This window comes from Somniosus microcephalus, chromosome 32 (assembly GCF_052327205.1).
Source record: "Somniosus microcephalus isolate GS21.2 chromosome 32, FLI_Smic_1.0, whole genome shotgun sequence".
Lineage (NCBI taxonomy): Eukaryota > Metazoa > Chordata > Chondrichthyes > Squaliformes > Somniosidae > Somniosus > Somniosus microcephalus.
Genome location: NC_141018.1, coordinates 629,790 through 653,113, shown reverse-complemented (window position 1 = coordinate 653,113; position 23,324 = coordinate 629,790). Strand labels below are relative to the sequence as shown.

Sequence of the window (23,324 nt, the reverse complement as noted above, 5' to 3'; positions counted from 1 at the left end):
GAGAATATGCAAGGATTTCTCTGACAGTTCCAGGGAGTTATCAGCTCATTTTGTAACAAGGCCAATGTCGAGGGTTCCATCCCCGTGTCATGAATCTTATCATGACTCATGAGGTAACACTGGGCGGCCAGCTGGTGGCACCATCCTAGGAGTATAAATACTCGGGCATGGACCCAGCTTGCTCAGGATGTTTCTGTAACCAGGAACTAGTGATGTTACCAGAAATCTCATGGTTTTGAAACAGTTGATTAAAGCCTTGTTTTATACTCAAACCAGGTGCTCAGTAGTCTTTGTACATCACCCCGTACAGAGCAATGACTTTCTTTGGGGTGGGAAATTTCTTATTTTTGTTCTCAAATTTAAAATGGAAGGCCTGCAGGGGAAATCACAAAACAGAGCCTGAAAACAGTATTTGTATTCATATTTTTATTAAAGCCCTTCAATATACCATTTGCATTAAATACATTACATGGAAAGCTATATTAAAAGAAACTGATGATATGTTTTGGCCTCGAGACACACAAATATGGCCGACCGCACAAAACACAAACATGGCCGTCTTTAGGTGACACAAACATGTCTGTAGGTGACACAAACATGGCCGTCTGTGGGTGACACAAACATGGCCATCTGTGGGTGACACAAACATGGCCGTCTGTGGGTGACACAAACATGACCGCCTGCAGCTGACACAAACATGGCCGCCCTGTGGTGGATGGCGCTGTCACAAGGTATAATTGAAGCAAACAGCATAGACACATTCAAGGGGAATTTAGATAAGCACATGGTCGATGAATGAATAGCAGGATATGTTGAAGGTGTTTACGAAGAAAGTTGGGAGGAGGGTCGAGTGGAGCATAAACACCGGCGTACACCTGTTGGGCTGAAAGGATAATTTCAGTACTGTAAATTCTTGGTGATGTCAGAAAACTACGAGGCCCTTGGTCTGAGTATTAAACAAGGCTTTAATCAACTGTTTTTCAACATGGAGATCTAGTTGTGTCCTTCACTAGTTCCTGTTAAAGAATGTCCTGCACAAGCTGGGCCCATGCCCGAGTATTTATACTGCCCCTGGACAGCTCCACCAGTAGGCCGCCCAGTATTACTTCATAAGTCATTTCCATGTGAATGACATTTGGTAATACTTTATAGTAAACTCTCCTCCTGGGAACTGTTAGAGAACTACTTGCACGTATCCAGTATGATTTGGACAGGTTGGGTGATTGGGCAGATGCATGGCAGATGCAGTATAATGTGGATAAATGCAAAGTTATCCACTTTGGTGACAAAAACAGGAAGGCAGATTATTATCTGAACGGCAATAGATTGGGAGAAGGGGAAGTGCAACGAGACCTGGGTGTCCTTGTGCACCAGTTGTTGAAGGTAAGCATGCAGGTGCAGCAGGTGGTTAAGAAGGCAAATGGTATGTTGGCCTTTGTAGCGAGAGGATTCGAGTACAGGAACAAAGATGTCTTGCTGCAAATGTGCAGGGCCTTGGTGAGACCACACCTTGAGTATTGTATGCAGTTTTGGTCGCCTTATCTGAGGAAGGATGTTCTTGCCATGCAGCAAAGATTCACCAGACTGATACCTGGGATGGCAGGAATGACGTACGAGGAGAGATTGGGTCGATTGGGCTTATACTCGCTGGAGTTTAAAAGAATGAGAGGGGATCTCATGAAACTTATAAAATTCTGACAGGAACTGAACAGACTAGATGCAGGAAGGATGTTCCCGATGGTTGGGGAGTCCAGAACCAGGGGTCACAGTCTAAAGATAAGGGGTAAACCATTTAGGACAGAGATGAGGAGGAATTTCTTCACCCAGAGAGTGGTGAACCTGTGGAATTCTCAACCACAGAAGACAGTTGAGGCCAACTTATTAAATATATTCAAGAAGGAGTTGGATATTCTTCTTAAGGCTAAAGAGATCAAAGGATATGGGGAGAAAGCAGGGACAGGGTACTGAGTTTGGATGATCAGCCATGATCTCATTAAATGGTGGAGGAGACTCGAGGGGCCGAATGGCCTACTCCTGCTCCTATCTTCTATGTTTCTATGTTTCTATCTCTCTGCACACAATTCGTAAACTCTGTTCGGAATTGCAAAAAAATTTGCAGCAAGTTGTTGTTGTTCTCTCTGGTTGATAATCTGTGATAGCACATCGCACCCACTGGATTGACAGACTGTAGGCAGAAATACGTACAGGCAGTTCCCTGACAGTCCCCGGCAGAGAGTATGTGATTGACAGCTGCAGAGTTTATGCAGAGATAAGTGGAGAGATGTTGAGGATGTTACATAGAAACATAGAAACATAGAAGATAGGAGCAGGAGTAGGCCATTCGGCCCCTCGAGCCTGCTCCGCCATTCAATGAGATCATGGCTGATCATCCAAACTCAGTACCCTGTTCCTGCCTTCTCCCCATATCCCTTGATCCCTTTAGCCTTAAGAAATATATCCAACTCCTTCTTGAATATATTTAATGAATTGGCCTCCACTGCCTTCTTTGGAGGCCACAACCTAGCCCTTAACATCAAGAAAACCAAAGAAATCATTGTGGGCTTCAGGAAGTCTAAAGGCGGAAGTCACACCCCCGTCCACATCAATGGGGCTGTGGTGGAAAGGGTGGACAGTTTTAAGTTCCTCGGAGTCCACATCATGGAAGACCTCTCCTGGTCTCTCAATACCTCCACTCTGGTGAAGAAGTCCCAGCAGCGCCTATATTTCCTAAGGAGGCTGAAGGGATGTAACCTGTCACCCCTGATCCTCTCTAACTTTTACCGCTGCACAATAGTGAGCATCCTGACGAACTGTATCACAGTATGGTATGGCAGCTGTAGCTATTATGACCGGAAAGCCCTGCAGCGGGTAGTCAAAACTGCCCAACGCATTACCGGCACCCGGCTACCGACCATAGAGCACATATACCAGAAACGCTGTTTACAGAGGTCAAGGTCCATCATCAAAGAAACTACCCATCCCAGCCACAGTCTGTTCGCCCTCCTGCCATCTGGGAGACGCTACAGATGCATTCGCACCCGTACGACCAGATTTAGAAACAGCTTCTTTCCCAGGGCTGTCATCCTACTGAACTCCACAAATAAACTCTAAAGCCTGCACATCTGCCAATGCACATTATTATGGTTATGTTTATGTTAATGTATTACAAGCCAAATGAATGTTGAATGTTTAAATGTCTTAATCTAAATGTACACTCTCGGGAGCCGCAAGCCTACATTTCGTTGTACTGCACTTGTGCACTAACAATGACAATAAAAGTTGATTTGATTTGATTTGATTTGGTAGAGAATTCCACAGGTTCACCACTCTCTGGGTGAAGAAATTTCTCCTCATCTCTGTCCTAAATGGCTTACCCCTTATCCTTAGACTGTGATTCCTGGTTCTGGAATCCCCGGCCATCGGGAACATCCTTCCTGCATCAAGTCTGTCTAGTCCTGTTAGAATTTTATAAGTTTCAATGAGATCCCCTCTCATTCTTCTAAACTCCAGCGAGTATAAGCCCAATTGACCCAATCTCTCCTCATACATCATTCCTGCCATGCCAGGTATGTCTGGTGAATCTTCACTGCACTCCCGCCATGGCAAGAACTTCCTTCTTCAGATAAGGCGACCAAAACTGCACACAGTACTCAAGATGTGGTCTCACCAAGGCCCTGTACAACTGCAGCAAGAAATCCTTGTTCCTGTACTCGAACCCTAATGCTACGAAGGCCAACATACCATTTACCTTCTTAACCACCTGCTGCACCTTCATATACTTACCTTCAGCGACTGGTGCACAAGGACACCCAGGTCTCGTTGCACTTCCCCTTCTCCCAATCTATTGCCGTTCAGATAATAATCTGCCTTCCTGTTTTTGACACCAAAGTGGATAACCTCACATTTATCCACGTTATATGGCATCTGCCATGTTTCTGCCCAATCACCCAACCTGTTAGCTGGAGGTCTGGCATAGCTGAGAATATTAGATGGATTGTGCAGGAGCTGAGGATGTTAGGTTCAGGGTGGGGAGGAGCTGAGGATGTTTGCTGTGTGTGTGCGGAGGAGCTGGTGGGATATGGAAAATCAGAGGCGGTTACGTGAGGTAGGGTGGGGAGTTGCTGAGGAAGTTTGGCGGCTGGGGGACTGTTGAGTCGCTGAGAATGTAAGGTGGGGTGGAGAGGTGATGTTCGTTGGCGGTGGGGGGGAAATTAGGATATTAGGTGGAGTGGTAAAGAGCAGAGGATGTTACGTGGGGCGTGGAAGCGCTGAGGATACTTGGTGGAGTTGAGGATGACCTGAGTAAATTAGAATGGTTGGGGCAGTGATGCGGATATTAGGTGCGGATTTTCGGAGGAGCTTCTCATGTTAGGCGGGGATGAGCAAGGATCTGTGCTTGGACCTCAGCTATTCACAATCTACATCAATGATTCGGATGAGGGGACCAAATGTAATATATCCAAGTTTGCTGGTGATACCGAGCTGGGTGGGGATGTAAGTTTTGAACAGGTTGCAAGGAGGCTTCAAGGGGATATAAGCAGACTAAGTGAATGGGTAATAACATGGCAATGGAATATAATGTGGTGAAATGTGAAGTTATCCACTTATATAGGAAAAATAGAAAAGCAGAGTATTTTTTTAAATGTTGAGAGATTGGGAAATGTTGGTGTTCAGCGGGATCTGGGTGTCCTTGTACACGAATCGCTGAAATTTAACATGCAGGTAATAGCGAGCAATTAGGAAAGCAAATAATATGTTGCCCTTTATTGCAAGAGGATTTGATACAAGATTAAAGAGGTCTTACTGCAATTATAAAGGGCCCTGGTGAGACCACACCTGGAGTATTGTGTACAGTTTTGGTCTCCTTACCTAAGGAAGGATATACTTGTCATAGAGAGAGTGCAACAAAGGTTCACCAGACTGGTTCCTGGGATGGGGGGATTGTCCTATGAGGAGAGATTGAGTAGACTAGGCCTATATTCTCTAGAGTTTAGAAGAATGAGAGGTGATCTCATTGAAACACACAAAATTCTTACAGGGCTTGACAGGGTAGATGCAGGGAGGATGATTCCCCTGGCTGGGGAGTCTAGAACCAGGGGTCACAGTCTCAGAATAAGGGGTCAGCCATTTAGGACTGAGATGAGGAGGAACTTCTTCACTCAGAGGGTGGTGAATCTTTGGAATTCTCTACCCCAGAGGGCTGTGGAGGCTCAGTCGTTGAGTATATTCAAGACAGAGATCGATGGATTTTTGAATATTAAGGGAATCAAGGGATATGAGGATAGTTCAGGAATGAAGTAGAAGATCAGCCATGATCTTACTGAATGGCGGAGCAGGCTCGAGGGGCCAAATGGACTCCTGCTCCTATTTCTTATGTTCTTATATTAGGTGTTGTGTGGTGGAGCTGAGGATGTTAGATGGGGTGTGGTGGATTTGAGGATGTGAGATGCATAAATATACACTGAAAATTACATAGAGAGGCTGGAGCAAACAGGACAGTGGTTCTGTTTGTTTATATAAGTAATAACTTCTCTCGGTTCTTCGAAAAGCACTAGTTAAAAGAGATAAGCAAGGAGTTTACTGAGCAATAAATCTTCAGGTTGTCTGATAAAATTCCCAAAACGCACACAGCTATAGATGGCTGCCTTTATTCATTGTTATTGTATGTACACAATAAGGCTGATGCTTTGCTTCAAATATTGAAGGAACATTTCTCTAAAGCTCATCTCATAATAGACATTACAAAACTTGCAGTCTGCGCTGATCAGTGGCAAATGAACTTTAATATAGATAAAAGCAGGGTGATGCACTTTGTTAGGAAAATAGAACCATCTTGAGGGCAGTGTGGTTGATGTTGTGTATATGGACTTTAAAAAGACGTTTCAAAAGGTGGCTTCTAATAGATTGTTTGTAAAAGTGTAGCCCATGGGGTTAAAGGGACAGGACAGCATGGATTCAAAATTGGGGAAGGGACGGAATGTAGAGAGTAGCGGTGATCGGTTTTTTATCTTGATGGATGGAGGTATACAATGTCGTACTCCAGGGAACGCCAGTAGAGTTCTGCCCTTTTTGATATATATTAATGACCTGGAGTTGGGTATACACAACATCATTTTATAGTTTGCAAATGATACGAAACTCTAAAATGTAGTCCACAATGAGGAGGACAGTAACAGATTTCAGGAGGACACACCCTTTCCCCTTCGCCCGGCACCTTCCCGTGCAAGCGCAGGAGATGCAACACCTGCCCTTATAACTCCTCCCTTCCCACTGTCCAGGGCCCCAAACACCCCTTCCAGGTGAAACAGCGATTTACTTGTACTTCTTGTGATTTAGTATACTGTATTCGCTGCTCACGATTCATCACCTCTACATTAGGGAGACCAAACGCAGATTGGGTGACCGATTTGAGGAACACCTCCGTTCAGTCCATAAGGGTGACCCCGAGCTTCCGGTCGCCTGTCATTTCAATTCACCGCTCCATTCCCACTCGGACCTCACCGTACTCGACCTCTTACACTGTTCCAATGAAACATAGAAACATAGAATATAGGAGCAGGGGTAGGCCATTCGGCCCCTCGAGCCTGCTCCGCCATTCAATGCAAACATGGCTGATCATCCAAATTCAGTACCCTGTCCCTGCCTTCTCCCCATATCCCTTGAACCCTTTAGCCTTAAGAAATATATCCAACTCCTTCTTGAATATATTGAATGAATTGGCCTCTACTGCCTTCTGTGGTAGAGAATTCCACAGGTTCACCACTCTCTGGGTGAAGAAATTCCTCCTCATTTCTGTCCTAAATGGCTTACCCCTTATCCTTAGACTGTGATCCCTGGTTCTGGACTCCCCGACCATCGGGAACATCCTTCCTGCATCTAGTCTGTCCAGTCCTGTCAGAACTTTATTCTGACAGGACTGGACAGAAGCTCAACGTAAGCTCGAGGAACAGCGCCTCATCTTCCGATGAGGCACTTTACAGCCTTCTGGACTCAACATAGAGTTCAACAATTTAAGAATATAACCTCTGTCCCAATCCTTTTGTTTCCTTTCCTTTTATATATTTTTTCTCTCTCCAACATGGCAGCTGTCTTTCATTCTGCCAGTGACATTTACACTACATCTAAAGCCATCTTTTGTTTCTCAACTTGTCCCATTACCATCTGCTATTGCCTTGAACCATCTCTTAACCTCCCTTAATGTCTCCTAATCTCTTCTGCCTTCCATCCTATCACAGACCTTCCCTTTTGTTCATTCCTCCCCTCCCCCCTTTCCCGGCCCCTACACTTGCTTAAAAACCTGTTCCATCTCCAGCTTTTTCCAGTTCTGACGAAGGGTCATCGAAATGAAACGTTAACTCTGTTTCTCTCTCCACAGATGCTGCCTGACCTGCTGAGCATTTCCAGCAATTCCTGTTTTTACTTCAGGAGGACATAGACTGACTGGCCAATTAAGAACATAAGAAATAGGAGCAGGAATAGGCCATTTGGACATTCGAGCCTGCTCCACAATTCAATAAGTTCATGGCAGGTCCTCAGTTAAAAACACAATCATGGAACACCTTCTAACTGACACTCTTTCCTGCATATACAGTTATCTCCTTGCTCAGTTTACATAGAAACATAGAAACATAGAAGCTGGGAGCAGGAGTAGGCCATTCAGCCCCTCGAGCCTGCTCCGCCATTCAATGAGATCACGGTTGACCATCCAAACCCAGTGCCCTGTCCCTGCCTTCTCCCCATATCCCATGGCCCCTTTAGCCTTAAGAAATATATCTAACTCCTTCTTGAATATATTTAATGAATTCGCCTCCACTGCCTTCTGTGGTAGAGAATTCCATAGGTTCACCACTTTCTGGGTGAATAAATTCCTCCTCATCTCAGTCATAAATGGCTGACCCCTTATCCTTAGACTGTAACCCCTGGTACTGGACTCCCCCGCCATCGGGAGCATCCTTCCTGCATCTAGTCTTTCTAGTCCTGTTAGAATTTTATACGTTTCAATGAGATCCCCTCTCATTCTTCTAAACTCCAGTGAGTACAAGCCCAATCCACCCAATCTCTCCTCATACATCATTGCTGCCATCCCAGGTATCAGCCTGGTGAATCTTCGCTGCACTCCCTCCATGGCAAGAACATCCTTCCTCAGATAAGGCGACCAAAACTGCACACAATACTCGAGGTGTGGTCTCACCAAGGCCCTGTACATCTGCAGCAAGTGTAGGGGGCATCTTTTCTGTGGTTTACGGTAATTTACCTGGTCAGCAGCCTTTGCCTGCACTCTGACCAATTCCAACCTTTTACCTGGTTTACGGTAATTCACCTGGTCAGGCAGCCTTTTGCTGCTACACTGTAAACCAATTTAAACAGCAGTTTCGAATCGCTACCCCACCTTCCAGTTCTGACTGAAGGACTTATAATTAATGATATATTAAAACCGAACAAGTGGTTTTGATGTGAGAAAGTCAACTAAAGAAACTATAATCAAATGTTAAACTATACCACACGAACACAGTAATTACAGTAAAACTGCTTAAATGGGGGAAGGCAGATGGCAAAAACGAGGGATTAATGGCTACAATGTTGATTAAACAATCTCAGCAATTTCCCATTAATTACCATCCCCTAACTCCTTACTAGGTTGCCTTGCTGAGGAGTCAGAAAACCTGCTCACCTGTGGTCCAGCGAAATGAGAGAGAGAGATAGCTTCTCAGGAGCTATCTTTTATATCCTGCCAACTCCTGTTTCGCGCTGAAAAAGTCTGTGTGCAAAATTCGCGCCCAAAAGCCCGAATACACAAAGGAAAGACCGTGATTGGCTGACCCAAATGGGTTGGAGTGGTTTAATGTGTCTGCACTCTGGGGCCGAAGTGTACCCGCCCACATCTGGAGTTCACCTGGGCTAAAACAAAAGGGAATCCAACTGCCCTATTGCTCTGAGTGATGGGTGATTCAAACCCACCCATACTGATCTGTTCCCTATCAAAGTCCTTTTTCCAGAGTTTAGATGTATCCATTGTGTGTAAGTGGTGTTGAAATGGGGCTAGGTTGCTGTGTAAACAGAGCCAATTGTTCTGCGGTTTAGTTCAAGTGGGTTAATCGCTTAAGTCAATAAACAAACATCGATTGCTTCTGAGAATGGAACTTCTTGATTGGCAGGTCTGACTGCCATTGTATTTGATCCTCACACTTTTTCACAGACATACTCCACGAGCTGCGAGCTGCTTTCTTTTGTCTTTTGGCCATGCTTTCTGACGGCCATTTTCAAACCTCTTTGAAATATACACAGTTTGAAACTCAGACGTACCATTTTTAATAAACTGTACTGTCTTAGATCCTGATGTTGCCCAAGTGCTGCTCTGCCCAACGCAGCCTTTCACGATTCTGGGTATGTTTTAAAAACACTGTCCTACCCAGAGGCAATTCAAAACACATAATTCTTCATCCATGATGTGGACCAATATTTCCCGATCTTCAGGGAAAATAGGGGAATTTTGCAAACCCCTACATTCCCTCCTTTTGGTACTTCCAACTTGATTGTAGTATCCACTCAAAGGAGTGAGCAAAATTTCTGACCCCCCGACAAACAACCATCCCCTGTATTTACCTAACAGCTACCTACCACTGATCCCCGTCCCGTCTATTCCCCTCAAATTTGAGAAAAAAACGTGGTACTGTAGGCATCTTACAGATACATCAACTTACAATAAGGGGTCTCATACCCCTGCATCACTTGTTACATTACAACTTATTACAAAATGTTGCAATCTTAGTCATACAATGTAATCACAATGATCCCAAGCACGGAGAGGGTCCTACACCTCTGCTCAACTTGGAGTTGTCACAAAATGATCCCGAGCACAGAGAGGATCCTAGTCCTCTGCTCAACTTGGGGCTGTAACACAAAATACAAAAAAACTTGAACAACATGCTTAAACAAACCCCGACCCTCACGTGCCAATGATGGGTTGCGAAATTCGAGTGCATATTGCTCCTCCCACTCGGGCAGTAAATGTTCCTTCCACCCCCCTTGAATGGTCTTGGACTTTTAAAACATGCAGAATGGATTTACAGACCAGCCTGCTCCGCCAGCCCCGAGCCATTACCTTGTCCCTTAGTGGAGGCGGGGTACCCCTCATGTTTAAAATTTCCTTAGCACAGACCGAGACCGGGGAGTATGGGATCGTGACTCCCAGTCCCTCCCCTCCTGTCTTCCCTCGACTGGCTGCAGAAAATGATGGGTGCCTGTGTGGCGGCTCTCACTGGCCCCACACTCAAACTTGTATCCCAGATCCGGCCACCCACTCATCCTCCCCAGCCACACTTCCACTCTAACTTTGCCCGTGGGCCCCCGGGTGAGTTCCTCCCTTCCCCGAACACACCCACATGACTCTTGGGTCTCCCGCTCCCCTTTAGAATCTTTCCTGGGCCATCACCACCCACTCCCGGGGAACGCATCCCTATCTGACAAGGCACCCACACTTCCCCACCATGACTCCTCAACAACGAGGTCTCCCACAAGTGAACTTTGGTCAGGATAGTGCTGGGTTGGGGGCCATGCCCCACCCAGCTGGGGCCATCTCTTCCGCGTAGGAGGAGTAGGCAAGCTCCTCCGGACCCTGTCCGGTTTCTCCCAAAGGTCGCTGCAGGGTTTCCCTCTTGATTTGTCCAGTGGCGAGGTGATCCCCAACATTCTGTATCCATATCGTCCTTCGATGCCCAGCTCGGGCTGGGCGAACAGGGCTGCTTCTTCTTCCACTCTCCTGCAAAAGAACTTAAAAGGACATGCAGCCAGGTCTCACTGACCTGCTGCCTTAGGTGGAGGCGTGGTCAGGTCCCTCAACCTCGGACCAAAATACAAACATTTGGCACACTTGTAAACTTAAACTTTAACTTAAACTACAACAGTTAATTCTAAACTTACAAATTACACCTTAAAGCAAGCTATATACACACATAGCTATAATACAAATGCCGCCCGTCTCCAGACGGCCAGGCTAATCCCTGGCACTGTCGCAGATTACGGCTGGCTGCAGCGAAGCTGGACTGCCTCCTGCCTCTGGTCCCTCGCAGCTTATGGCTGCTGGTTGGGGACCTCTGTTCTTTGGCTTCTCCCGGGTTCGGGAGATTGTTCTCTGTGGCAGGTACTCTGGAGACCATCTTTTCTTGGGCTTGCGGATCCACTGAGACTTTCTGAGGGGCGTCTCTGTGGGGGAAACGTTGGCTGGCGGACCCTGAGCCTGAGTCACAGCCCTAGCTGGCTGGGAACCTTCTCCCCCTGGTACAAACACTGTATAAGATACCTGGCAGCCTGCCGGTACTCTGGGGTTGTCTCCTTTTCCCTGCCCACTCCTGTACTGGGGGCAGGTATTCCCTCACCACCCGCTGCTGGTGGCTGGAAATATTCCTCCCCATGTCCAAAGCCTGTTACCAGCTCCCCTGCAAGAGGATTTGCTCTCCCTGCCTCCCTAGGGTCCCACATCATGGGAGGAACCACTCTAGAAGCGGGCTGGAAGCTGGTCCCTTTAAACAGGTGACTGCGCCTGCGCGAGAACACTGAAAAAGAGCCGCGGTGGTCCCGCCGGCAACTGCGCCTGTGCAAACCTCCTCCTCAGAGTCCCACTGCAGAGGCTGTGAAGCCTATGGCTTCAAACAGGTGATTGCACCTGCGCAGGAAAACTAGAAAAGAGCCGCTGTGGTGCCGCCGGCAACTGCGCTTGCACAAACCTCCTCCTCAGAGTCCTGCGGCAGAGGCTGTGAAGCCTCTGGCTTCAAACAGGCGATTGTGCCTGCGCGGGAAAACCGATGAGGAGCTGCTGGTGTCCCACAGGCAACTGCGCCTGCGCGAACAATCTCGCTGAAAAGGGAAGGAAGAACCACTGGGTCTTCCAAGCAGGCTACTGCGTCTACGTATGTATTGGGAAGCGGGGACCTTTAAACGTCCGATTGCACCTGCGCGCTTGGCCTCACAGTGAGCAAGAGCTGCTCGGGGTTCCGAGTCCACGACTGTGCCTGCGCGAACCCGGTGTTGAGAAACCACTCCTCTCAGGCGCGTGGCTGCGCCTGCGCGAACCTGGTCTTGAGAAACCTCTCCCCTCAGGCGTGCGACTGTGCCTGCGCGGACCTCTTGTTTAAAAGACTGGGGAATTCCTGTCTCCAGACCAGCGACTGCGCATGCACGGGGAGACTTTTCAAAGGGCTGCTCCTCCCTGGAGCCCCCCAGGTGATTTTCTGTGAATGGATTGGCAGCAGCCTGCAGATATCTAATCTCAGGTTGTTGTTTCTCTGTTTTTGAGCCCCATAACTTGTTTAAATTTAAACGTTGGTTCGAATTTAAGCTTTGGCCAAACCTTAGGTTCCACTGGGGCAGGGAAGTGTCCCAATGAGTGGGCTGGACAACTATTCCCTGGAAACAAGCCACAGCTCCTGTCTTCACAGGCTGTGAACTTGAACTTGTCTGGTCAGCAAACTCATGTTCTCTTACCTGGGTGGTTTAAATGGGGAATTTTGGACTTGGACCTGCCTTTGGTCTGGGGCCAAAACTATCCCCTGTGTGCCTCCCTTGTCCTGGATTTCTGCTACCGGACCTGCTCTCCACTGTTGAAGCAGCCCAGTCCTCCTTAACTCCATACCCAAACTCTCTATCTTTCTGTTACAGGGGTTATGATCTGCTCCACTAAACCTTTGGTCACAGGCCAGCTTATAAGCTGCCTTTACCTCCCTAACCATCTCCTCCTGCTCTGTTACTTCTGAGGTGAGGCGGGCATTTTCTTCCCGCAGTCTCATCTCGTTCCTCTTTGAACTGTAAATTGGCACTTTAGGAACTCTCTCTTGTTCCTTGCGTGGCTTTTGCCCTCGCTAGCTTCTTGGGTGAGGTGTGCATTTTCCTCCTGGAGCCTCATCTCACCGTCCCTCACCTCTGTGACTTCCTGCACAAGGCACTCTATAAATGCCTGGCATTTCATGACCTCTAATGTGAGGCGTGCATTCCCTCCCCGCACCCTCATCCCACTATCTCTGGCCTCGTTCACCTCTCTTATGAGGCGTTCTACCTCCGCCTGGCATTTTTCAAGCTGGGACTCCCAATTCTTGGCCTCTTTAACCTCCTCCTGCACCCTCATCTCACCCTCCTTAACCCAGCCACCTATACCATGATAGGTCAGCCTACACGCTGCCGCTAACATCCGCAGGGCTACCCACATACTGAAAACAAGAGAAATAAGAGCTGATGCTTTCTCCAGATCCAGACCACTTATCAAATCAAGAACTGCCTCCAGTCCTGCCGCGGTCGCCAATTTGTAGGGGGGCATCTTTTCCGTGGTTTACGGTAATTTACCTGGTCAGCCGCCTTTGCCTGCACTCTGACCAATTCCAACCTATTACCTGGTTTACGGCAATTCACCTGGTCAGGCAGCCTTTTGCTGCTACACTGTAAACCAATTTAAACAGCGGTTTCGAATCGCTACCCAACCTTCCAATTCTGACTGAAGGGCTTATAATTAATGATATATTAAAACCGAACAAGTTGTTTTGATGTGAGAAAGTCAACTTTATTTAAACTAAAGAAACTATAATCAAATTTTAAACTATACCATGCGAACACAGTAATTACAGTAAAACTGCTTAAATGGGGGAAGGCAGGTGGCAAAAGCGAGGGATTAATGGCTACAATGTTGATTAAACAATCTTAGCAATTTCCCCTTAATTACCACCCCCTAACTCCTTACTAGGTTGCCTTGCTAAAAGGCAGTGATTGGCTGACCCAAATGGGCTGGAGTGGTTTAATGTGTCTGCACTCTGGGGCCAAAGTTCGCGCCCAAAAGCCCGAATACACAAAGGAAAGACCGTGATTGGCTGACCCAAATGAGTTGGAGTGGTTTAATGTGTCTGCACTCTGGGGCCGAAGTGTACCCGCCCACATCTGGAGTTCACCTGGGCTAAAACAAAAGGGAATCCAACTGCCCTATTGTTCTGAGTGATGGGAGATTCAAACCCATCCATACTGATCTGTTCCCTATCAAAGTCCTTTTTCCGGGGTTTAGATGTATCCATTGTGTGTAAGTGGTGTTGAAATGGGGCTAGAATACTGTGTAAACAGAGCCGATTGTTCTGCGGTTTAGTTCAAGTGGGCTAATCCCTTAAACAAACATCGATTGCTTCTGAGAAGGGAACTCCCTTTGATTGGCAGGTCTGACTGCCACTGTATTTGATCCTCCCACTTTTTCACAGACATACTCCACGAGCTGCAAGCTGCTTTCTTTTGTCTTTTGGCCATGCTTTCTGATGGCCATTTTCAAACCTCTTTGAAATATACACAGTTCGAAACTCAGATGTACCATTTTTAATAAACTGTACTGTCTTAGGTCCTGATGTTGCCCAAGTGCTGCTCTGCCCAATGCAGCCTTTCACGATTCTGGGTATGTTTTAAAAATACTGTCCTACCCAGAGGCAATTCAAAACACATAAATCTTCATCTGTGATGTGAACCAATATTTCCCGATCTTCAGGGAAAATAGGGGAATTTTGCGAACCCCTACACAAGACATTCGTGTTCCTGTACTCAAACCCTCTCGCAATGAAGGCCAACATACCATTTGCCTTCTTAACCACCTGCTGCACCTGCATGCTTACCTTCAGCGACTGGTGCACAAGACACCCAGGTCTCGTTGCACTTCACCTTCTCCCAATCTATTACCATTCAGATAATAATCTGCCTTCCTGTTTTTGCCACCAAAGTGGATAACCTCACATTTATACACATTCTACTGCATCTGCCAAGCATCTGCCCAATCACCCAACCTGTCCAAATCATACTGGAGTTTCTCAGCATCATCCTCATAGCACACACGCCCACCCAGGTTTGTGTCATCTGCAAGCTTGGAGATATTACATCTAGTTCCCTTGTCTAGGTCATTAATATATATTGTGAATAGCTGGGGTCCTAGGACCGATCCCTGCGGTAACCCGCTAGTCACTGCCTGCCACTCGGAAAAAGACCTATTTATTCCAACTCCTGCTCCTTTCTGCTATATTTCTATGTATCTATGTTTCCCTGATGGAGTTTCTTTCCAAATCCAATCCCTTCGCTTACAACATAACCCGAACTATGTTTCAAATGGGCAGGCACATGGTCGATTAAATTTAACACAGAGAATTGTGAAGCGCTGCATTTTGGTAGGATGAATGGGGGGTGGGGGCAAGATGATCTAAATGATAAAATTTTAAAGGGGGTGTTGATCAAAGAGACATAGGAGTGTATGTACACAAATCTTTGAAACATAGAAACATAAAAGATAGGAGCAGGATTAGGCCATTCGGCCCCTCAAGCCTGCTCCGCCATTCAATGAGATCATGGCTGATCATCCAAATTCAGTACCCTGTTACTGCCTTCTCTCCATATCCCTTGATCCTGTTAGCCTTAAGAAATATATCTAACTCCATTTGAATATATTTAATGAATTGGCCTCCACTGGCTTCTGTGGTAGGTAATTCCACAGGTTCAACACTCTCTGGGTGAAGAAATTCCTCCTCATCTCTGTCCTAAATGGCTTACCTCTTATCCTTAGACTGTGACCCCTGGTTCTGGACTCCCCAACCATCAGGAACATCCTTCCTGCATCTAGTCTGTCTAGTCCTTTTAGAATTTTATAAGTTTCAATGAGATCCCCTCTCATTCCTCTAAACTCCAGCGAGTACAAGCCCAATCGACCCAATCTCTCCTCATACGTCATTACTGCCATCCCAGGTATCAGTCTGGTGAATCTTCACTGCACTCCCTCCATGGCAAGAACATCCTTCCTCAGATAAGGCGACCAAAACTGCACACAATACTCAAGATGTGGTCTCACCAAGTCCCTGTACAACTGCAACAAGACATCCTTGTTCCTGTACTCAAACCCTCTCGCTATGAAGGCCAACATACCATTTGCCTTCTTGAAGGTGGCATGACAAGTTGAGAACATTGTTAAAAAAGCATATGGGATTCTTGGCTTTATTAATATATCAATAGAGACCTAAAGCAAGGAATTAATGGTAAATCTTTATAAAACACTGGCGAGGCTTCAGCGGATTGTGTTCAGTTCTGGGCACCACACTTTAGGTAAGATATCAAATCCTTGGAGCGTGAGCAGAAGAGATTGACCAGAATGGTTCCAGGGATGAGGGGCTTCAGTTACGTGGAGAGACAGGAGAAGCTGGGGTTGTTCTCCTTCGAGTAGAGAAGGTTAAGGGGAGATTGACCAGAATGGCACCAAGGATGAGGGGCTTCAGTTACGTGGAGAGACTGGAGAAGCTGGGGTTGTTCTCCTTGGAGCAAAGAAGGTTAAGGAGAGATTGACCAGAATGGTGCCAGGGATGAGGGGCTTCAGTGACGTGGAGTGACTTGAGATGCTGGGGTTGTTCTCCTTGGAGCAGAGAAGGTTAAGGGGAGATTGACCAGAATTGTTCCAGGGATGAGGGACTTCAGTTACGTGGAGAGAATGGAGAAGCTGGGGTTGTTCTCCTTAGAGCAGAGAAGGTTAAGGTGAGATTGACCAGAATGGTACCAGGGATGAGGGACTTCAGTTAGATGGAGAGACTTGAGAATGTGGGGTTGTCCTCCTTCGAGCAGAGAAGGTTAAGTGGAGATTTGATAGAGGAGATCAAACGCTGAAATTGATTTGGCAGCGTAAATAAGGAACAACTGTTTCTAGTGGCAGATTGGTCAGTAACCAGAGGACACAGAATCAATGTGTGTGGTAAAAGAACCAGAGACGACATGAGGAGGCTTTTTTTTAACAAAGCGAGTTGTTGTGATCTGGAATGCACTGCCTGAAAGGCTGGTGGAAGCAGATACATAGCAACATTCACAACGGATTTGGAAAGAATATTTGATGTAAAGCAAAAAAATAACGGGGAAAGAGCGGAGGAGTGGGATTAATTGGATAGCTCTCCCACAGTGCCGGCACGGGCATGACGGGCCGAAGGGCCTCCTTCTGCACAGTATCATTCTAGGATCCTATTATCACTTGCAACTTACAGAGAAACATAGAAGATAGGAGCAGGAGTAGGCCATTCGGCCCATCGAGCGCGCTCCGCCATTCAGAGATCATGGCTGATCATCCAAATTCAGTACCCTGTCCCTGCATTCTCCCCATATCCCTTGATCCCTTTAGCCTTAAGAAATATATTTAACTCCTTCTTGAATATATTTAATGAATTGGCCTCAACTGCCTTCTGTGGTAGAGAATTCCACAGGTTCACCACTCTCTGGGTGAAGAAATTCCTCCTCATCTCTGTCCTAAATGGCTTACCCCTTATCCTTAGACTGTGACCCCCGGTTCTGGACTCCCCGGCCATCGGGAACATCCTTCCTGCATCTAGTCTGTCTAGTTCTGTTAGAATTTTATAAGATTCAATGAGATCCCCTCTCATTCTCCTAAACTCCAGCGAGTATAAGCCCAATCGACCCAATCTCACCTCATACATCATTCCTGCCATCCCAGGTATCAGTCTGGTGAATCTTCGCTGCACTCCCTCCATCCTTCCTCAGATAAGGCGACCAAAACTGCATACAATACTCAAAATGTGGTCTCACCAAGGCCCTGTACAGCTGCAGCAAGACATCCTTGTTCCTGTACTCGAAGCCTCTCGCTACGAAGGCCAACATGCTTTGGGAGTCTCGTATCGGGCATGCGGACAATGTGGCCCATCCATCGGAGCTGATTGAGCGTGGTCAAAGCTTTGATGCTGGGGATGTTGGCCTGAGCAAGAACACTGACGTTGGTGCACCTATCCTGCCAATATAATTGCAGGATCTTGCGGAAGCCGCATTGGTGGTACCTCTCCAGTGCTTTGAGGTGCCTGCTGTGCATGGTCCATGTGTCTGAGGCATACAGCAGGGCGGGTATCACTGCTGCTCTGTAGACCATGAGCTTAGTGAGCTTAGTTGGCAGCTGATGGATTGTGGTTTTCCACAAGGATTGGCACTGGGACCACACTTGTTCACCATTTACTTAAACAATTTGGACTCGAGAACCAGGAGTGCAATTTCAATGTTTGCGGATTCCTCCAAAATGGTGGTATATAGTTAATACAGAGGAGGACTGCGACAGGATACAGGAAGATGCTATAAAAGTTGCAGAATGGGCTTGTAATTGGAAAAAGAACATCAATATTTGCAACAACAACAAGAACTTGTCCTGTTTAATTTAGAGAAACGTCCCAAGGTGATTCACAGGAGCGTTACCAAACACAATTTGACACCGAGCCACATAAGGAGGTATTATGAAAGGTGACCAAAAGCTTGGTCAAAGAGGTAAGATTTAAGGAGCATCTTAAAAGGAGGAGAGAGATTTCGAGAGGCAGAGAGGATTGGGGAGGTGATCCCATGAGCTTAGGGAGAGGGCAGCTGAAGGCACAGCCGCCAATGGTGGAGTGGTTAAAACCGGGGATGTGCAAGATGCCGGATTGACCGGGCTGAGATCTCGGGGGCTCGTAGGGATGGTGGGGGTTACAGAGGCAGGGAGGCCATGTAGAGATTTGATGATAATTTGAAAATTGAGGCTTTGCCAGACCTGAGTCAAAGTGGGGCAGGAAGCACAGGGGTGGTGGCGTATTGGGATTTGCTGGAGAGTTGGCATACGGGCAGCAGAGCTTTGGATGAGCTCAAGTTTATGGAGTGTGGGAGATGGGAAGACGGTCAGAAGGGCATTGGAGGCGCCAATTCTAGAGCTCGCTAAGTCATTGATGAAGGTTTGAGCAGCAGATGATCTGAGGCAGCGGTGGAGTTCAGTGAGCTGGAAGTAGACCATCCTGGAGATGCAGTGGATATGTGATCGGAAAATCATCCTGCGGTCAAATACCATACCAAGCTTGCGAATGGTCTGGTTCATCCTAAGACAGGTTTCCAGCAGAGGGATTGAGTCGCTGTCTACATAGAAACATAGAAAATAGGAGCAGGAGTAGGCCATTCCACCCCTCGAGCCTGCTCCGCCATTAAATGAGATCATGGCTGATCATCCAAACTCAATACCCTGTCCCTGCCTTCTCCCCATATCCCTTCATCCCTTTAGCCTTAAGAAATATATCAAACTCCTTCTTGAATATATTTAATGAATTGGCCTCAACTGCCTTCTGTGGTAGAGAATTCCATAGATTCACCACTCTCTGGGTGAAGAAATTCCTCCTCATCTCTGTCCTAAATGGCTTACCCCTTATCCTTAGACTTTGACCCCTGGTTCTGGACTCCCCGGCCATCGGGAACATCCTTCCTGCATCTAGTCTGTCTAGTCCTGTTAGAATTTTATAAGTTTCAATGAGATCCCCTCTCATTCTTCTAAACTCCAGCGAGTATAAGCCCAATTGGCCCAATCTCTCCTCATACGTCATTCCTGCCATCCCAGGCATCAGTCTGGTGAATCTCCGCTGCACTCCTTCCATGGCAAGAAAATCCTTCCTCAGATAAGGTGACCAAAACTGCATTATTGTTTAAAATAGTTATTTTATGTAATTTATAGCTATTTTAAAAATGTGATTTAAAAAAAAAAATTATTTGAAAATTTGTTATGTTTTGGGGCCGATCTCTATTCATAGATTTGACAGGTCTTCCTGTCAAATCTATGAATACAGATTCCCTGCTACCATTGGCTCTCCATGACCCACGTGATCCCAGGGGACGCTTCGAACTAACTGCGCCCCTGTGATACGCAAGCACTGCGCGCCTGCAGTTGGAGGAGGCCCAGGATCAGAATCCCACGTGGGCCCACAGCACAACGGCCGGCGCGCTAGGTAAGTGCAGGTCGGGGGCTTGCACCCGCGGGAAGCCCCCGACCCGAATTTCTGGGCCAATGGATTTTAAGGAGGCTTGATAGAGGATTTGTAAATTATCAATGTTTTGAACAGAGTCGCTGTGGAGAGAATGTTTTCACTCGTGGTCGAATCCAAAAATAGGGGTCCATAAATACAAGATAGTTATTAATAAATCCATTAGGGAAATAGGGAGCAATGACTTTACTCAGAGAGTGTATACAATGTGAAGTCAGTACCACAGGAAGTGGTTGAGGCAAATAGCTTAGATGCTATCAAAGGGAAATTAGACGAGTGCATGAGAGAAAAGGGAATAGAACGAAGTACTGAGAGTCTGAGATGAGGTAGACACATGCGAAGCATAAAGAGCGGCACAGACTACCATAGTAAAATACTGCAGATGCTGGAAATCCGAAATAACAACAGAAAACGCTGGAAAAACTCAGCAGGCCAGGGCGGCATCCATGGAGAGAGAGACGGAGTTAACGTTTCAGGTCGAAGACCCTTCGTCAGAACTGAGAAAAAGAAAGCAGGAAGAGGGATAGATTTTAAAGCAAGTGGGAGCTGGGAAAAGGGGGAGGGGATGAAAGAACAAAAGGGAAGGTCAGAGATAGGATCGAAAGCAGGCGAGATTAAGAGACATTGAGAGACATTAAGAGATATTCAAGGAACAAAAGGTGGCTCTAGATGAAGTGTGAATGGCCCTGGCAGAATGAAGGACAGCTGGCATATTGGAATGAAAAAAATCCCAGGCGAAAGTGTGGATTAAAAAAAAGAAAGGGAAAATATATATATGCGATAGGGGCCGAGGTTATGATCTGAAATTGTTGAACTCGGTATTGAAGGCTGTAAAGTGCCTAATCGAAAGATGAGGTGCTGTTCCTCGAGCTTACACTGAGCTTCCGTGGAACAGTGCAAGAGGCCGAGGACGGAATGGTCTGAGTGGGAATGGGGCGGTGAATTAAAGTGACAGGCCACTAGGAGCTCGGGGTCCCCCTTACGGACTGGCTACTGGCACAGACTAGTTGGGCGGAATGTTTTTTTTTGCTCTATATTCTATGTCATGGAATCCTCTGAGCGGCAGCTTAGCTCTGTCTGCCTATCTGTTGGCAAGGCTCTGAATTTGGAAACTGTAAATGAATTGCTGCACTCAATAGCTAAAGTGACTCTTTATAGACGGAATGCAAGAAACTAGTGGTCCTGTCCCATAGAAACATAGAATATAGGAGCAGGAGTAGGCCATTCGGCCCCTCGAGCCTACTCCGCCATTCAATGAGATCATGGCTGATCATCCAAATTCAGTACCCTGCCCCTGATTTCTCCCCATATCCCTTGATCCTTTTAGCTTTAAGAAATATATCAAACTCCTTCTTGAATATATTTAATGAATTGGCCTCAACTGCCTTCTGTGGTAGAGAATTCCACAGGTTCACCACTATCTGGGTGAAGAAATTCCTTCTCATCTCTGTCCTAAATGGCTTACCCCTTATCTTTAGACTGTGACCACTGGTTCTGGGCTCCCCGACCATCGGGAACATCCTTCCTGCATCTAGTCTGTCTAGTCCTGTTAGAATTTTATAAGTTTCAATGAGATCCCCTCTCATTCTTCTAAACTCCAGCGAGTCTAAGCCCAATCGACCCAATCTCTCCTCATACGTCATTCCTGCCATCCCAGGTATCAGTAGCAAAATACTGCAGATGCTGGAAATCTGAAATAACAACAGAAAATGCTGGAAAAACTCAGCAGGCCAGGCAACATCCGTGGAGAGAAATTAGAGTCAACATTTTGATAAGTCTTGATAAAGGGTTTTGACCCGAAACGTTGACTCTAATTTCTCTCCACGGATGTTGCCTGACCTGCTGAGTTTTTCCAGCATTTTCTGTTGTTATCCCAGGTATCAGCCTGGTGAATCTTCGCTGCACTCCCTCCATGGCAAGAACATCTGCCCTCAGAGAAGGTGACCAAAACTGCACACAATACTCAAGGTGTGGTCTCACCAAGGCCCTGTACAACATGGGAACTGTCAGTCAGAAATAGTGCCGTGTCCTGAAGACAGTGCATGCCCCATCGCTGGTTGCATTGTCAGATCACCGGCGATTCCTGTTCTAATTCAGTGGCTGGCAGTCTGGGGCTAAATATTACATTCATGGACTGGAAACACTGTGACCCGCCTCCGGGCCGTGCTCAGTTCTTCTAATTATTAATTAATTGAACAAGTAAACGGATATTTCACCGCGCTCTTCACCTGCTCTCTGAACTTGGACTGGGTCACCCCATAAATAAATGTGTTTATGCAGCAACTCAAATTCTGCAACATTCCTCCGACTTGTTGAAGGGTATATAAAGACATATTGTAATTATCTCCTCCTGCAATGGTATAATATAAGAATTCTATAACAAATATCAACCACAGGAGTATGAAGCTGCCGGATATGGTGAAGAGTAAAATCATAGACTTCCTTCTGCTCTCCATCTCTGGGTCAATGCGATTCGCTCCCTTGTTCTCGCCCCTCAGTCCCTTACGGACGCGACTGGCCACTAAAATGTGCCTGACTGTCAGAGCATTGAGCAACAGAATTAAAACAAATGGGAGCAATGGGGTTAAACCCTTATCCAGCCAGCTAAATCCCACCCATCCGGGCTCAGTATAATAGCTTGGGATCGTGTAGCAAAGCCACGGTACATTGTCGATTATCTTTCCAGGTTCATATATAAAGTAGAAGGGAATGTTTTTTAAACAGAGCAGAACGCAACTTGTTGCCAGAACCACGGCCGCGGTTTTCTCGGTGCAATATTTTGTTTTCAGCTTCTGGCAACAAATGGCCACAAATCGATCAAAGGTGAACGTGACGGTGAACCAGACAGAACAGTCGGTGGCTGCGCGAACCAGGACAGAGAGAACACTACACACAGGAGTGATGTCCAGGAAAGACTCCGGGAGGTAATACCAGTTGATCCGGCGCAGGATGACCTCGGTGACGATGACCAGGAGATCCGCCGCGGCCATGGCCACCAGGTAGCGAGTGGTACAGGTGGAGAGCCCGCACTTTCCCCGAGACAGGATCACAATCGCCACTAAATTCACTGTGAAACAGAGAAGGGAAAAGAGACAGTAATTGACTGATCAAGCATTCTCCGTGTCTGAGCCCAGATAGTAAGGGCTGGATTTTAGCATCCAAAAAATGTTATACTTTCTCCTTGATTCACGGAGGGAAGAGATCGGTCACCCGACACAAAGATTTCAAATTAGAACAGGTTCGTTCAATTAGGGTTACTGACCCACACCGAATATAATTCTACAGTGACAGATACTCCCAGTACTACATGGCCACTGGGGTCAGGAGTTCCACTCCAGTTAGTGACCCACACTCAGTACAATTCTACATTGACAGATACTCCCAGTACTACATGGCCACTGGGGTCAGGTGTTCCACTCCAGTTAGTGACCCACACTCAGTACAGTTCTACAGTGACAGATACTCCCAGTACTACATGGCTACTGGGGTCAGGTGTTCCACTCCAGTTAGTGACCCACAGTCAGT

At 46.7% G+C, this 23,324-nt stretch overlaps 1 protein-coding gene across 1 annotated transcript in view; it reads right to left on the bottom strand.

Moving 5' to 3' along the window:
• Positions 1–280: 280 nt before the first annotated feature.
• Positions 281–23,324, bottom strand: part of LOC147097232 (putative G protein-coupled receptor 139) — a 32,045-nt gene continuing 9,001 nt past the window's right edge. The window contains exons 2-3 of the mRNA XM_085971979.1: positions 22,109–22,866; positions 281–373 (exon numbers count right to left, since the gene is read on the bottom strand). Of these exons, the coding sequence (XP_085828105.1) occupies positions 281–373; positions 22,109–22,866 (851 nt within the window). The remainder of the gene's footprint in view (positions 374–22,108; positions 22,867–23,324) is intronic.